Consider the following 16,022-nt stretch of genomic DNA (forward strand, 5'->3'; position numbering starts at 1 on the left):
ATGTTTTTCTCTTCTTTTCTTTTTTTTTTTTTTTTTTTTGGTAATTTTAAGCATTCCAGCACTGAACTAGATAGAAGTGTGTACGTAAAACAGCTTCTCCGCAGCACTTGTTCGTTATCGATGTTCAGCACTCAGTCAGCACTCAGCACAGTCCCTTGGTAGCACAGCTGTGTTGTGGCTTAGTGCTCAGTGCCCAGGACCCAGCCAGCCGCCAGCCGCAAGCCGCCTGTCCTTCGGGAGGTGCGCGGCGCGGGGCGGCTGCTGCTCCTCGCTGTGGTGTTCCTTGACTCATTCTCTCACTTTGTTACCTTCGTTGCAGCTTCCTGTCAGGGCTGCCCTACCAGTTCATGATTGATCTGTAAGTGTTAACGCTGCACCGCTCATTTCCATCTATCCCAGTGTCCCACCACCACCCCTTTTTATTTTTGTTCCCTATGCACAGTATCACCGACTGGTCTATACTGGTCTCCGCTCCGTTATGCTTCGTCCACCTGTTCTCCTTTCCCTTCCATGCACAGAATCATTCACCCTCTCTTTATTTTTCATTTACCTCTCCTATACCTAAATGTCCTCAAAATTCTCCTTTTTATCATCCTCTGTTCTTCTCTTCCCTATGTTCCCTCTATCTGTTCTCCTTTTATCCATGTACAGGATCATTCACTCTCCCTTCACCTGAATCTCTTATCTCTTCTCTTCCACCTAAATGTCTCCCAAAATTCTCCTTTTTATCGTCCACTGTTCTCCTCTTCCTTATGTTCCCTCTACCTGTTCTCCTCTTGTCTTCGTGTCCTCTCTGAGTCTACCAATCCTCCTTCTCTTCTTTTCATCCTCCTCCTCCATATATTGTACCCATCCTACTCCACAGTACCCCCTACCCATATCCCCCCTCTCTCTCTTACAAGCATACAATTTTAGTTCACCCACCTCACACACCCAAAACTTTCACTCCCCAATCACTAACCCTCTTCCTTCTTACACACCCTCCCCACCACCCCCAACCATATGCAGGTAAGGCTCCCCTCCTCCTCCTCCTCCTCCCCCTCTTCCTCCTCCTCCTCTTCCTCCCCTCTCCCTCTCTCCCAACACCAGGTAAAGCATTCCAACACCTTCTTTGGGACGTAAAACCCTCACACTGTTAATCCTCTCAATTTCTTTACTATAGCCCTGAATATCACCCTGAATTTCACCCTTCGTGACTACCAGACTTTCTGTCACCCTGCCATCCTGTCACCCTAACTCCCACACATCTACACCCACACCCACACACACACACACAGACACACACACACCCACACACACACAGACACCCACACACACACACACACACACACACACACACACACACACACACACACACACACACACACACACACACACACACACACACACACACTGTGCGCTTTTACATCCAAACCTGCTCTCTCTTATCCAAACTCATCATTTCATCTTTCGTCTTCTCCTCCTCTTCATCCTCCTCTTCCTCTCTTCCCTCCATCTTTACTTCAATCCCAAAGCTCTCTCTCTCTCTCTCTCTCTCTCTCTCTCTCTCTCTCTCTCTCTCTCTCTCTCTCTCTCTCTCTCTCTCTCTCTCTCTCTCTCTCTCTCTCTCTCTCTCTCTCTCTCTCTCTCTCTCTCTCTCTCTCATTGCCTTGATCTCCACCGCCCTAGTTGAATTTAGTCTTGCCCTCCTGAGAAAATTTATGATTGGTGTCTCCACGTCGGTCCGCCTGTCTGTTTGTCTGTTTGTCCGCGGCGAGTTAAAAGATCAAGTGCGTCACGGTGTGGTGCGATGGTGGCGTGATGGTGGTGGTGGTGGTGGTAGTGAAGGTGGAGAGATGTGTGAGTCTGCTTTCCTTCCCTTACCTTCTTACCTTGCCTACCTTTCCTTATCTAATCTTCCTTACCTAACCTAACCTTACTTACCTAACCGAACCTAACCTAACCTTGCTTAACCTAACCTTCCTTACCTAACCTAATCTTACCCCACCTTACCTAATCTTGCCTTACCTAACCTTCCTTACCTAACCTAATATCCCTTACCTAACCTAATCTTAGTCTACCTTACCTAACCTTACCTAACCTAATTTAACCTTACCTAACCTAACCTAACCTAATTTAACTTTACCTAACCTAACCTAACCTAACCTAATCTAACCTTACCTAACCTAACTTAATTTAACCTTACCTAACCTAACCTAACCTTACCTTACCTAACCAAGCCTTACCTAACCTTACTTCACCTTACCTAATCTTACCCTACCTAACCTTTCCTTACCTTTCCTTATCTACTCCAGTTCCTTCCCACTCCAGTTCAGTTCATTCCACTCCTTATCTCTTCATTCCACTTTGTTCCACTTCACCCTACTCTATTTCAATCAATCCACACCCTTTTCTTTATCTTTCTTATACCTACTCCAGTATTCCATAATTTTCCAGCATCTGATTCCATACCATAGCGTTTCCACTCCCTTCCAATCCATAGCACTCCACTTCTTTCCAATACTCCTCCGTCCCGCCCGGCCCGGCCCGAACCGCCCCGCCCCGCTCCGCCCCAGCCCTCTCTCTCTAACCCCAGTGTATTTCTTTCCAGCTTTCTCTCGGATATTCCCCTCCTGTTACTTCATGACTTGTAAGTTGTCAGTACCTGTGTTGTCAGTAATGCGGCTATGCGTTTACCGTGTGCGCGTGTGTGCGTGTGTGCGTGTGTGCCTGTGTGTGCGTGTATGTTCGTGTATGTGTGTGTCCGTGTGTGTGTGTGGTGTCCAAAGCCGCCACATTCATGACGTACATACACACATACGTACATGGCAGGTGCGTATATATTTTCACACGCACACACGCACACGCACGCACACATGCGCGCGTCTTGAGGCTTTCCTAACATGCTGAAATAGCCAGGAGTGTGACATGCTTGGCTACCTTGCGCTGTCTTCTCTCTTATCCTCTCCCTCCTCTCCTTCGTCTTTTCTCCTCCCTCTCTCTCTCTCTTTTCCCTTTTTCTCTCTCTCCCTTTTCTTTCCTCTTCTTTTTCATCCTTTCCATCTCTTTTCCCTCTCAATCATTATATATGTTTGCTTCTCTCCTTCATTATTCGTTTTCTTTTCTTCTTCTCATCTCATATTTCTCATTTTTTTCTCTTCCTATTTTCCTTTCCTCTTTTTCTTCTCTTCTTTTCTTTTTGCCTTTTCCTCTTCCGTCTTCGTCTTTCTTTCCTCTTCCTCCTCCTCTCCTCTCCTGTCTTCCTCTTTTCCCCCTCCCTCTCCTGCCCTACTTTTCTTGGCCTTTCCTCCACTGTTCCTCCTCCTCCTCCTCCTCCTCCTCCTCCTCCTCCTCCTCCTCTCTCTCTCTCTCTCTCTCTCTCTCTCTCTCTCTCTCTCTCTCTCTCTCTCTCTCTCTCTCTCTCTCTCTCTCTCTCTCCACTCTAGTTACTTTGCGAACTGCCCTCCTCCTGCTTCTCCTCCCAGTCTTCGTCGTCGTCGTCCTCCTCCTCCTCCTCCTCCTCCTTCTCCTCTTTCTGCATGACCAGCTGCGCATGAAGTAGATTTTAGTGTACCAAGTTAACTGCAGGAAAATTTAACTAACCCTCTTCCCCTTCTCCTACCTCCATGCTACCCTCCCCCTCCTCCCCTCTCCTCCCCTCCTCCCGGCATGGTATTCCCCTTCCCCTTCCCCCTTCACACTCGCCTATGGTTATGGTAGATGCTGCATAATTATGATTTGTGGGGAGGGAAAGATGGGGAGAGGGAGGGAATGAAAGGAATGGAGGGAAGATTATGAGTGAATTTAGTGGTCTGAGTCTGCCACATATGTTTGTCTGGTCACACACACACACACACACACACACACACACACACACACACACACACACACACACACACACACACACACACACACACACACACACACACACACACACACACACACACACACACACACACACACACCTGCAGGTAAGTCCATATATCGTCTCCAGACAGGTGTGAGAGGGTATATGACCTCACCTGTCATTCACATGCACACCTGATCAATCCCAACCTACCTTGACCCTACCTAACCTAATGAAACTTAACATAACCTTATCTTCTCTTACATAACCTGACGTAAACTTACTTAACATGACGTAACCTTGTTTTAATGATTCATAACCTTCCTTACCGTACCTATCCTAACCTAACCCGACCTTCCTTAGCCTTACCTACCCTAACCTAACCTAACTTAATCTACACTAACCTGACGTAACCTTATCTAATAATTCCCAACCTAACCTTACCTTACCTAACCTAACGTAACGTAACCTAACCTAACCTAACGTAACCTATCCTACCCTAGCCTGACTTAACCTAACCTGCCCTAACCTGACGTAACCTAACAATTCCTAACCTGATAAAACTTTACCTTAACTAACCTAACATAATTTCAGCTGCCCTAACCTCTAATCTTGTCACGAAACACTTCAAGCATGCTAACTAAAATATTGTACTGAATTAAGAAGATAAAAAAAAAAGAGGAAGGGAGGGAGAAAGAGGGGAGAGAGAGGAAAGAAATAAAGGGAGGGAGATAAGAAATGGAGTTACAGAAGTGAGGAAGAAGTAAGAGAAAATGTGAAAAGAAAAAAATAAGGAAAGGTAAGAAAATAACGAAAATCTAAAGAAAAAACGGGGAAGAAGATGGAAATGAAAGAAGAAAGAAAGGAAACGAAAAATAACAAAAAATAATAGAAAGAAGAAACAGAAAAGGACAAGAGGAAATAAGGGAAAAAAGAGATACGAAGAAAAGACACAGAAACAAAGAAAAGAGAAGGAAGAAAGAAAGAAGACAGAAATAAAGACCAAGCAAAAAAAATTAAAGAAAACCCAAGGACAAAATAAAGAGAGAGAGAGAGAGAGAGAGAGAGAGAGAGAGAGAGAGAGAGAGAGAGAGAGAGAGAGAGAGAGAGAGAGAGAGAGAGAGAGAGAGGAGAGAAAATAGATAAATAAGAGGAGGAACGTAAATATAAATAAGAGAGAGAGAGAGAGAGAGAGAGAGAGAGAGAGAGAGAGAGAGAGAGAGAGAGAGAGAGAGAGAGAGAGAAGGAAGAATAAAAATAGGAGAATGAGGAAGAAAGGAGGAGGAGGAGGAAGAGCAACAAGGCTGAGCGGTTACCTGACAGAACGAGCAGGTGTGTGTGTGTGTGTGTGTGTGTGTGTGTGTGTGTGTGTGTGTGTGTGTGTGTGTGTGTGTGTGTGTGAGTGTGTGCCGCCCTTAACTCTTAACTGTCTGCTGCATGACTAGTGGTGTGTCTCGGATCAAATTAGACGGTGGTGGTGACTTCCGTGACTCTCTCTCTCTCTCTCTCTCTCTCTCTCTCTCTCTCTCTCTCTCTCTCTCTCTCTCTCTCTCTCTCTCTCTCTTGTGTCGTTCGTTTCCGTTCCTTGCCACGCAGTTTCCTACACGAGCTGTATTACGTAGTACAGAATACGCAGTATCTCTCTCTCTCTCTCTCTCTCTCTCTCTCTCTCTCTCTCTCTCTCTCTCTCTCTCTCTCTCTCTCTCTCTCTCTCTCTCTCTCGACAAGTTTTCCCCTGTTTTGGCTTGTTCGATTTAAAGAATAATCTCTCTCTCTCTCTCTCTCTCTCTCTCTCTCTCTCTCTCTCTCTCTCTCTCTCTCTCTCTCTCTCTCTCTCTGTTCTGGTATGCTCGGTTTCAAGAATGACCTTCCACCCCCCTCTCTCTCTTTCTTTCTCTCTCTCTCTCTCTCTTACTCACACACACCAACTTTCCCCAAACTCCTTCTCGGGAAAGGCAGAAAGAAAACACGCTCAGTGATTGGCTGAAAGTCCCGACCCCAGCGATTCTGATTGGCCGTCGTAAACCACCTCGCGACACGCCTCTGGCCAATCACAGGCGACCTTGCTTTCGTCCAGCGAAGAAGCGAGGGTCCTGAAATTATTGGCTGACACCATGCAAGGCTGTTCATGAGAGGGAGAGGGAGAGGGAGAGAAAGGAATGGGGAGAGAGTCAGAGGGGGAGATGGAGTGAAGAATGAGGAGAAGAGAGAAGGGGAGGTAGGAGGAGGAAGGAAACACTGAAGGAATGATAGCAAAGTAGTGAAGAATGAGGGGGTAGACAGAGGGGGAGGGAAGAGAGAGAGGAAGGGATGAAGAGAGAGAGGAGAGAGGAGGAAGGAAAGGAACGTTAGTGTATGTTTGAGGTGAGAGGAAGGGGGGAAGTGAATGTGTATTTGGGGAGGGAGAGGAATGAGGGAAGAGAGAAGAGAAAGGAGGAAAGGGTGAAGGGAGGCAAGGTAGCGTGTTTAGAGTGAGGGGAAGGAGAGAGGGGGGGGAGGAGAGGGGTGAAAAGAGTGAAATGAGTGTCTATTTGGGGTGAAGGAAGTGATGGGGAAGGAAAAGAGTGAAGGGGAGAAAGGTAGTGAGTGTCTGGGGGTGAGAGGGATGAGGGGAAGGGAGAGAGAGAGGAAGAAGGGGAGGGAGGATAACGTGGGGAGAGGGGACGAGAAATTAGAGATGTCTGTGTTATTTTTCTGTTTATCGAGGTGAGGGGAGGTTGAGGAAGGAAGGAAGGGCGGAGTAAGAGGAGATTGGGGAAAGAGATTTGGGGAGTGAGGGGAAAGCCTTTTAATTTATGTGTCTGAGGGGAGGAGTTGCGCCCACGTGGTGAGGTCTACACACACACACACACACACACACACACACGCTATATCGGCAAGGTTGTGCGGTAGTGTGTTGTATTGATCGCGCGCGTGTGTGTATGTGTGTGTGTGTGTGTGTGTGTGTGTTTCCCTTCATACACACACATGATCCCCCTATTTCTCCCCTATCTCTCTTCCCCCTTTACACCTTACCATTTACCTCTTCCTCATGTTCTTCTTCCCCCTCCCCCTCCTCCTCCTCCTCCTCCTCCTCCTCCTCCTCCTTCTTCTTCTTGTCTTCTTCCTCCTCCTCTCATGACTCATCTCTCTTGTTCCCTCTTTCGCTGTTACAAGTCATCCTTATCAATGTTACTCTGTTTTCAATGTACATTAATGGTTATCGATCAATATTTTCATGATAAGATAATGTTTGGTACTTGGCCGTTAATTGATTCCATGCCTCCCCCCTCTCTCGTTTTCTTTCTCTCCCTCTCTCTTTTTTCAGTCTTCTCTTACCTTCACTCTCTCTCTCTCTCTTTCTTCCTCTCTCTCTTTAGCTCCTCCCATATTACTATACTACCAGCGCCCCCCTCTCACCCCCCTGTCTCTAGTTCTCTTGCTCCCTCCCTCCGTCTCGTCTATTTCTCTCTCTCTCTCTTTCCCCGTATTCAGCCTGTTTCCTGTTTTTTTTTCCCCCTAAGGTTCAGTAAGGAGGGTATAAATAGTGCGTTTTAGGTATTACACAGCGTCGCCTTGTCTTTGCGCCATATGCTGTGTGCTCGTGTATAAAAGTTTCATTCTTCCCGTGCACTTTATTCCGGGCTTTTCCCTGCCGCCTCTCCCCCTTGCTCTCCCTCCCAAGTGGTGAGTCACTGAGTCGCTCTCCCCTTCGCCCCGCCCTTCACCACAGTGGTTGTAGTGTTCGCCGGTTGTGTGCGTGTATGTGCGTGTGTATGCGTGTTTGTCATCGTGTTGGTGCTTGTTGGGACGTCCTGTGGAGTCCTGTAGATGTTCGGTGTCTTCTTTGAGAGCGGCCTTGCCCAAAACTCTCAGTGTGGTCCACGTCCTCAGCGGGAGGCCAAAGTTAGCGTGGCCAGGCCGAGGCACGCGGCAGTAAAAGTGAGCCTAGTGGTGTCCGGGCGGCGCGGTGTGTGTGCACTCTGAGGTGACGCGGTGACGAGGTGCTGAGAGCGGCGTGCTGCTGCTGGCGGTGTTGTCGCGGTGCCCAGCCCAGGCAGCTGACCTGAAGCACGCATCCCTTCTTTGGTGTGGTGGCAGCGCCACCTCAAGGGCGGCTAGTGTCAACAGCAGCAGCTGGCGGCCAGATGGGGCCCCGCGGGATGCGGCAGGATGAGGCGGGGCACAGCGGGAAGGAGGTGCCCACGCTGGTAAGGTTGCGGGGGAGGGCAGCACCTGGGACTGTGTGGCGGCGGAGCCTCTGCGGCGGAGGAGCAGCAGCGCCACCTCGGACGTAGGCCTCCTCACGCCCTCAGGCTCCCGCAACAAGCCCCCCGCCACCTGGAGGTTCTCCGTGCCCCTCACCCCCGGCAGGCTGCCCCTCAGCCTCAAGGCAGGCCAGGACAAGTCATTTGACGCGGGGCATGGGTCTCACGGCAAGGCTTCCGGCCACAGCCTGTCCAGGGGCGCCCGCGCGGGGCTCCTGAGAAGGCTGGCACTCAGGATCAAGGAGGGCTGCCTCAAGTAAGTCTGCGGCGCCCTCGCTGCCTTCCCTGCAGGTGTTCGCTTCTCTCTCTCTCTCTCTCTCTCTCTCTCTCTCTCTCTCTCTCTCTCTCTCTCTCTCTCTCTCTCTCTCTCTCTCTCTCACTCTCTCTCTCTCTCTCTCCAGCAGGGGTCATCTGAATTAAAGGGTTTGAAGGAAATATTTAGAGATCCCTTATCAGGTCGGTCGTGAAGGACGCGCATTGCCGGGGACGGGGCAGGAGCCCCGTCAGGACGGACGAAGGTTTCTTTGTCAGGCGATGACAGCGGCGAAAGTCCCGCCTGCGGCGAGCCTCCGACCCGGGGCGCTGGCCGGTGCAGGAAGGAGCCTCCAAGCGGCGGTCATTCGGGTTCAGCTGGTCAGCTTAACTCTGTGGGTCTTGTTGAGCGAGGGCGGCGAGATGAAGGCGGCACGAGGTAGTGGTGGGCGTAAGGCAAACTTAAAGAGGCAGGTGGAGTGTGACATTGGCAGGGCGGCGCTCAGGTGAGGGGCGGCAGTGGCGGAGTGCCTCGCGCTGCTATGAATAACTGCACGCTGGAGGAGGCACAGGCTGGTGCTGGCGTGGCAAGGACCACCTGAGGAGCCTAGCGGGCCTGAGAGGCAACCCAGCGTTAGGCGTGATGCCCGGCCCCTGCTTAGGCCTGTGCCGGGGCGGAGGGAGTCGTGGGCTCGAGGGGCGCCGGGGCTGAATCACTTGAATATTGCAGGGAGTTAAAGGTGTTCTTGTGTTGGCTGGCGCCGTGGAGGGCTGGAGGGTCAGCGCCGCCTTGCCTCGCCGCCCGCCCCGCCGCGCGCCGCCACTGTGGAGGCCGCGGGCAGCGCTGAGTCGGTGCTCGCCCCTCGCCATCGGTGCTCCGCCGCGGACGGAGGACACCCTGGCGGCGGGGCAGCGTGCCCCCACGTTACATTGAGTGAGTGTGGCGCCGAGGGCCAGGCCAGCGAGGCGGGGCAGCTGGCGCCTCGGGCAGGCAGTGGTGGCTGTGGTCAGCCCGGCAAGCACCATCACCACCATCAGCCCGCCTCTCACTCTGGCCGCAGCAGCGCGTCACCCGCCCAAGGCCCACCACAGGTAAGACGCCCAACTGATGCCAGGTGCACCACGGCCATTACGGAGTGAAGGGCCTTCCCCACATTCCTAGCGGAATGTGGGGAATGTGCCCCGCAGCGTGCCCGTTACTCTCCAGCAGGGCAAGATAGAAGCCTTTGTGTGCAACACTCTGGTATATTAATTGACTTGGAGGAGTTGTGCGTAGCGTGGCGGTGCGGCAGATGGCGGTGTGACCTGTGGCGTGGTGGCTCATAAACCTGTCCTGCGGGCAGGCACAGGTGGCTGGCGGTGGGCGAAGGGCGGCGGGGGAAGGACGGCAGATGGCGAGGTCCGCTGGCCTCGGAGACTTGCTTGCTGCTTTATATCTCCATACAGTTGCAATGTTTACTAAAAGTGGCGAGGCTGAGCAGTGAAGGAGCCTGGTGACGATACTTATGTAGGCTGCCCCGCCCCGCCCCGCCCCGTGCAGGGCCGGGCGCGGGGCGGCGGCACCTGGTCGGCAACGAGCGCCCTTAGTGACCCATGTTGAGAAGTCAGGAACGCGGAGTGACATTGCTAATAATCCTTTTTCTCCTGAGTGGCGCCCAAGGCCGCCCGCGCGCCGCCCTGACGCCAAGGATTTCTCGGCACGCACCAGGTGCAGCGCCCCCTCCCTCTCTCCTTTCACCCCCCAAGCAGGCACCACTCCCCTGTATCCTGTGGCGTCAGGTCACTGGGAAGTAACGATTGGCACGGTGCGGTGCAGCAGTGCGGTCAACGGGTAACAACTGCATCCTGACCCCCACCCCCTTCCCCTTCCCTTTCCCCTTCCCCTCCCTGTCACCGCCACGCTACGTGACGGCAGGGGAGCGCTGCCCCGCCTGCCGACGTGACCGAGGTGTGGCGGCCGTCACGCCCAGGGACCCCGCTGCCCATTAGCCGCCCCTCGAGCCGCGGACGTTCTCCGCCGCCTCATTTACCGCCATAAAAAACGGGCGTAACAAAGCCCCGCCCTGGAGCAACACTCGGCGGGCAGCACCACGGGGCGCACCTGGGGCCACGCGGGACAGTCACGCACCGCAGGGGAAAAAACTCAGTACTTCCGGCTCAAAGGAAACCCGCATAAAAACAGCACCACAAGGAGACGAACACGTGACTCTTGCCGCTCTTCCCGCCCCTTGACCCGCAGCGATGGCGCGGGGAGGCAGAGGGTCATGGCAGGACCGTGATGGTGGAAGATGGGGTGAGGAGCAGTGAGGACAGAGAAGGGGATGACCTGAAGGGAAGGATGATAGAAGAGTTTGGGGAGGAATGGCAGTCTGGAGAGGAATGGGAATGGCAGTTTGGGTGCTAACTTCTTGTGTGAATAGGGGAGCAAGAAACTGAAGGAGGGTTTTTTCCCCCCTTTCCCTCTTTTTGTGCTGTTAAATACGAGTCTCCTTGATACGTGTATGAGAAAAAAAGAACGTGAATCAGTCAGGTTATGGAGCCACAAGGGTTAAAAAAAATCACGCTACTTCTACCCAAAATCTACCATAAGCCTCCCCCAACTTTTCTTTTTCTTTTCGTGCTCTTAAATATGAGTCTCTTTGATACGCATATAAAAAAAAAAACTCATGAATTAATCAAGTTATGACGCCACAAAGGTTAATAGAATAAAAAAAAAATAAAAATAAAATGCTACTTCTCCTACAAAAAAAAAAAAAAAAAATAGATATCATAAGCCTGCCTCCCTTTTTTCCGCGTTTTTAAATATAATTCTCCTTGGTAAGCTTAAAAAAAAAACGTAAGTCAAAATCATGACGCTGCAATATAAAAATAAATAAATAAATAAATAAATCATAATAATAATAATAATAATAATAATAATAATAATAATAATAATAATAATAATAATAATAATAATAATAACGCTACTTCTCCTGTCTAAGAGCTACAATAAGGTAGAATCGAACCCTTAACTTTGAGCCACGAGTCAAGCATAATATCACAAAGCCACCTGGTGCTTGTGTTTGGGTGAAGGTCATTGCTGTGGTGAAGGCTGTAGTGGGGGAGCTGATGTGTTGGGGAGGAAGGGAGGGGACGGTAAGGGAGCTGAGGTAGGAAGTGAGGAGCCATTAGGGAGGAAGGGGAGAAAGAGACGACGACTAGGAGAAGGAGGAGAAGAAAGAAGCAGAGGAAAGGAAAGGAGAGAGAATAAATGGAGGTATAAGAGAAGGATGATGAGGTAATAAAGGAATAGAGGAAAGAGATAAAGAAAATTACAGGCTGTAAGAGAAACAAAGGAGGAGGGAGGGAGGGAGAGGGAGGGAGGGAAGGAAGTATGAAGAGAAGTATAAGAGAAAAAAAAAAGAAAAAAAATGAGGAAGAAATAAAGGAAGAAATGGAATGAGAAGATGAGAAAGAAGAAAAGACAGAAAGAAAAAAAAAGAGTAAAAAAGGAGAGAAAGAAAAGAGGAGGAATAGAAACAGAATATTTAAAAGAAAGTAAGAAAATAAGGAAGGAAGAAGAATAAGGAACGGAAGAATATTGAAAAAAAAGGAAGTAAGCAAATAAGGAAGGAAGGAAGGAAGAGGGAACTAAGGAAGGGAGGAAGAAAGAAGGAAAAGAGGGAGAGAGGGGAGGGAAGCATAACAATTAGTTTAAGTAGGTAAGTATTTTCTTTCACCCTCGACTAAAGACTTAAGATAACACGTCTCTGTCTCTCTTTATTCTCCTTTCTGTCTTTCCTTCCTTCCTTCCTTCCTTCCTTCCTCGTTTTTATTTTTTTTTCACTTTACACAATAGGGAACACACCAAAGACTATAAAAGAGATGTCGAAAGAGAGAGAGAGAGAGAGAGAGAGAGAGAGAGAGAGAGAGAGAGAGAGAGAGAGAGAGAGAGAGAGAGAGAGAGAGAGAGAGAGAGAGAGAGAGAGAGAGAGAGAGAGAGAGAGAGAGAGAGAGAGAGAGAGAAAGGGCTTAGATTTTTTTAATGCGGCACCTTTTTTTTTAGATCACTGGGAAAATAAATACGAACAAGTGAAGAAACACAGAAATCATAAAGTAATCAACAATTTCTTAAGCAATTCTGAAGAAAAAGAAACTTAATGAACAGTAATAATAAAAATCTTTCCTCCTTTTCCTTTTTTTCTGTCCTTTTTCCTTTCTGTTCCTTTCCATTCCTCCTTTTCCTTCTTTTATCTCTTCCCTTTCCCTTCTTGTCCTTTTCTTTCCTTTATCCTATTCATCCCTCTCCTTTTTCCCTCCCATTCGTTTCTTTCCTTCATCCCTTCCATTCTTTTCCTATCTCCCTTCCTTTCCCTTTCCTTCTTCCCTCCTTTCCTTTCTCCTTTTCCTTTCCTTTCCTCTCCCTCTCTCTTCCCTCCCTTTCCTCGTAGTTTAGAAATGTGTGTGCGAGTGAGTGTGTGTGTGTGTGTGTATATGTGTGTGTGTGTGGGTGAGTGAGTGTGTATACGGTCATGGAAATATTTTTAGAGTGAGGTGAATAGCGTGCATGAATGTGCATGGACGTGTACTTATGCTACAACCTCTGGGAATACGTATTTCAGATAGACGGAGCGCATGCATGGGTGTTGGCTAGTAGTGTGCGTGTGTGTGTGTGGTTCGTAGACATAAACGCTTTGCTCTCTCGCCACGACTACTTTCAAAGGCCACAGAGAAGACTAGCCGGGTTCCCAAGACTGTTTCTCCTGTTAATAATGCAGAAATCTTGTTAGTCTGCCACTAGAACCATAAAAACACCCTTACAAACCAGCGAATCTTCAACTAAAGCCTTTTGAATGTAGTGGAGGTGCGGCGCAGAGGTGTGCGGCTATGTACGCCCTCTGAGCAGCGGTGTTGACTCCTGCAGGTACAGACACACGCGGATCAGTAGCAAGAAGATGCGCAAACGTGTGGTACAGAAGAACGGAGAGTGCAACGTGTCGCCTTCCAACGTAGCCAAGAGGCGGAGACGGTACCTGCAAGACATCTTCACTACACTGGTCGACATACAGGTAAATAAGCCTTCCCTCAGCCTTTGTCTACCTGCCTTAACCTTTTCACAGTAGTACTTAATTTGAGTTACCTTTTCCTAGTCCTTCACACAAACTATTCCCTTCCTATCTCCCCGACATACAGGTAAGCAAAGTCTTCTTTCAGCCCTTGTCTACCTGCCTTAACCTTTTCATAGTGGTAGTACTTAATTTGAGTTGCCTTTTCCTAGTTCTTCAAGCATACCATTCCTTTACTATTTCCTCAGCATACAGGTAACCCAAGCCTTACTGCAACTCTTCTCTACCTGTCTTAACCTTTTCACAGTGGTAGTATATCACTTTAGTTACCTTTTCTCTAGCCTAGGCAGCAATACATCCCTTTACCTCACTGATTCCTCATACATATACCTCCTCCTTCGTATTACACTTCAATATCTCCCAGTTTATATATATATATATATATATATATATATATATATATATATATATATATATATATATATATATATATATATATATATATATATATATATATATATATATATATTTTTTTTTTTTTTTTTTTTTTTTTTCTCTCTCTCGTATCTCTTTTTATATCCCTAACTGCACTCCTTTCTTCACTCCATTGCCTTCCAAGCACCTCATTCAATTCCCTCCCTTCGCTCTCCATTCCTTTCTCTCATTTCTCCTTATCTCACTCACACGAACACAAACCATTCCTTCACCTCACCGCAACACCTCGCATTTTTTCCCCTCAATGCTCTTACACGGCTCGCTTCACTCCTTCCCTTCACTCCACCACCTCCCTTTCCCCGATGTTCCTCAATACCTCCTTGCCTTCACCCCAAGACCTCACCTTCTAACTCTAACGTGCCCTGCTCCCATGAATCTTAACTCTCCATCAAGTGTGTATATTTCCTGGCTCTTTTTTACCCGAGTCAATATTCCGAGACAGGTGGGGGATGGAAGCATTGGGAGGGCAAGGGAGAGAGCGTCAGGGAGCTGCATATTCGTGTGTGTAATTAATTCCGTCACGAGCAAATCACACGCCAGCGTCTGCAGCAGCGAGTGGGTGGGTGCTGGCGAGGCTACGTAATTGCTAGCGTGGTGTTCCGCAGTGCAATGTTTTGAGCCTTTGCGGTCCTGGCAGAAGGGAAGGTGAAGGGATGGGGGTTTGTAAAAGAAAGGGGAGTGGTGGAAAAAAATGTTTGGGTTTTCTTCAAAGGTCACGGGGATTATTAGTTTAGTATTCGTAGCTACTTTTCCCCTTTATGATGCAGCCTCCTTGTTAAACTATCACTGGAGTCACGAAAGAATCACTGAAAATACCAATTTCTACTAAAGTTTGCTAATAATTGTCGAGGAAAGACGAAAAATAAGATTGAGAATGCGGTTCCTTGATAGACTCCACGTTAAACTCACTAAAATCATGAAAGCATCACTGAAAACACAACTTTCCAGTAGAATCTTTTAAAAGTTATTGAGGTAAGACGAAAAAATGTTTGAGAATATTGCCCCTTGTTAAACCATCACCAGAATCACGAAAACACCATTCCGGCAGACGCCAGTAACTTCCAAAAGAGGCTGTTCAGAGTAATGAAGGTGAGAATATGAATCTTCCCAATAGATTTTGTACACTTTGATCCTTTCGTCCTTCTGTCCACAAGTGTTTTCGAAAAGCCTCTAATTACATAAAAATTCTACTTCGAAAACCAAGCCTATTCGTGACCTAGCATCCGTTTTCTCTCAAGCCCTCCGTTCTCTCTCTCTCTCTCTCTCTCTCTCTCTCTCTCTCTCTCTCTCTCTGGGAAAAAGAAAGTTAAAGGGTTATGTGAAATTTAAGAAGACGAGAAATAGAGGAATACTAAATCGTAACTTATATATCTGAGAAATAGACAAATAAACAAATAAAACTTGACTTATCCAAAACTAGTGATGAACCTTTTTTTGCTCTTTTTTCTTATTGTAGGTCCAAAATTCAGAAGCTCCCATGTTTCACCATCATTAAAACAGCTCCTTGTGTCCTTCCATCAGCTGTCTTACGGTAATATCCTCACTAACATGCTTAGAACTTCGAAAACTAGGAAACTGGACAGAACGTATACGCGGAGGCCAGCTGGCGTTCACTGCAGGAGAAAGTAATGAAAATCTTTAAGTCCCACCGAAATATCCTTCCATCAGCTGTGTTGCAATAATATCTCACTAACATCCAAAGAACTTTGAAAACTGCAGGAAATTGGACAGAACATACGTAAAAGACAGCTGGCGTTCACTACAAGAGAGAGTAAACAAAATCTGTCCCCATGTCTCACCTCACTAATATGTCCTTCAGTCAGCTGTGTTGCGGTAGTATCACGAATATGCTTAAAACTTCGAATATTGTAGATAACTGGGCAGTATATTTGTGGAGGCCAGCTGGTGTTCACTGCAGAAGGCAAACAAGGGACTTATTAGGGTTATGTCATGGACGAGGCTAAAGAGAAAAAAATAATTAAAAAATATTCCCATAGCCTACCCATCCTTCCTCCCTCCCCAGATAAAAACATGGAAAAAAGCCTTTCTCTTATACAAAAAAAAAAAAAAAAGGAAAAAGTCTTCCTAATACACAAAAAATTAGGAAACTTTTACGTTAACAAAGAAGACCCAAAGGGGAGGAACTCTTCAGAATCG

The 16,022-nt window shown here is 48.0% G+C and overlaps 1 protein-coding gene across 8 annotated transcripts in view; it reads left to right on the plus strand.

Moving 5' to 3' along the window:
• Positions 1-16,022, plus strand: part of LOC135112004 (G protein-activated inward rectifier potassium channel 3-like) — an 81,299-nt gene that overhangs the window by 45,042 nt on the left and 20,235 nt on the right. For 3 of the 8 annotated variants that reach the window (XM_064025800.1, XM_064025796.1, XM_064025801.1), the window contains exons 2-4: positions 320-358; positions 2,591-2,629; positions 13,229-13,373. In XM_064025800.1, the coding sequence (XP_063881870.1) occupies positions 320-358; positions 2,591-2,629; positions 13,229-13,373 (223 nt within the window). The remainder of the gene's footprint in view (positions 1-319; positions 359-2,590; positions 2,630-13,228; positions 13,374-16,022) is intronic. The other 5 variants (XM_064025798.1, XM_064025803.1, XM_064025797.1 and 2 more) reach the window with 3 other exon arrangements.

This window comes from Scylla paramamosain, chromosome 23, assembly GCF_035594125.1.
Source record: "Scylla paramamosain isolate STU-SP2022 chromosome 23, ASM3559412v1, whole genome shotgun sequence".
NCBI lineage: Eukaryota > Metazoa > Arthropoda > Malacostraca > Decapoda > Portunidae > Scylla > Scylla paramamosain.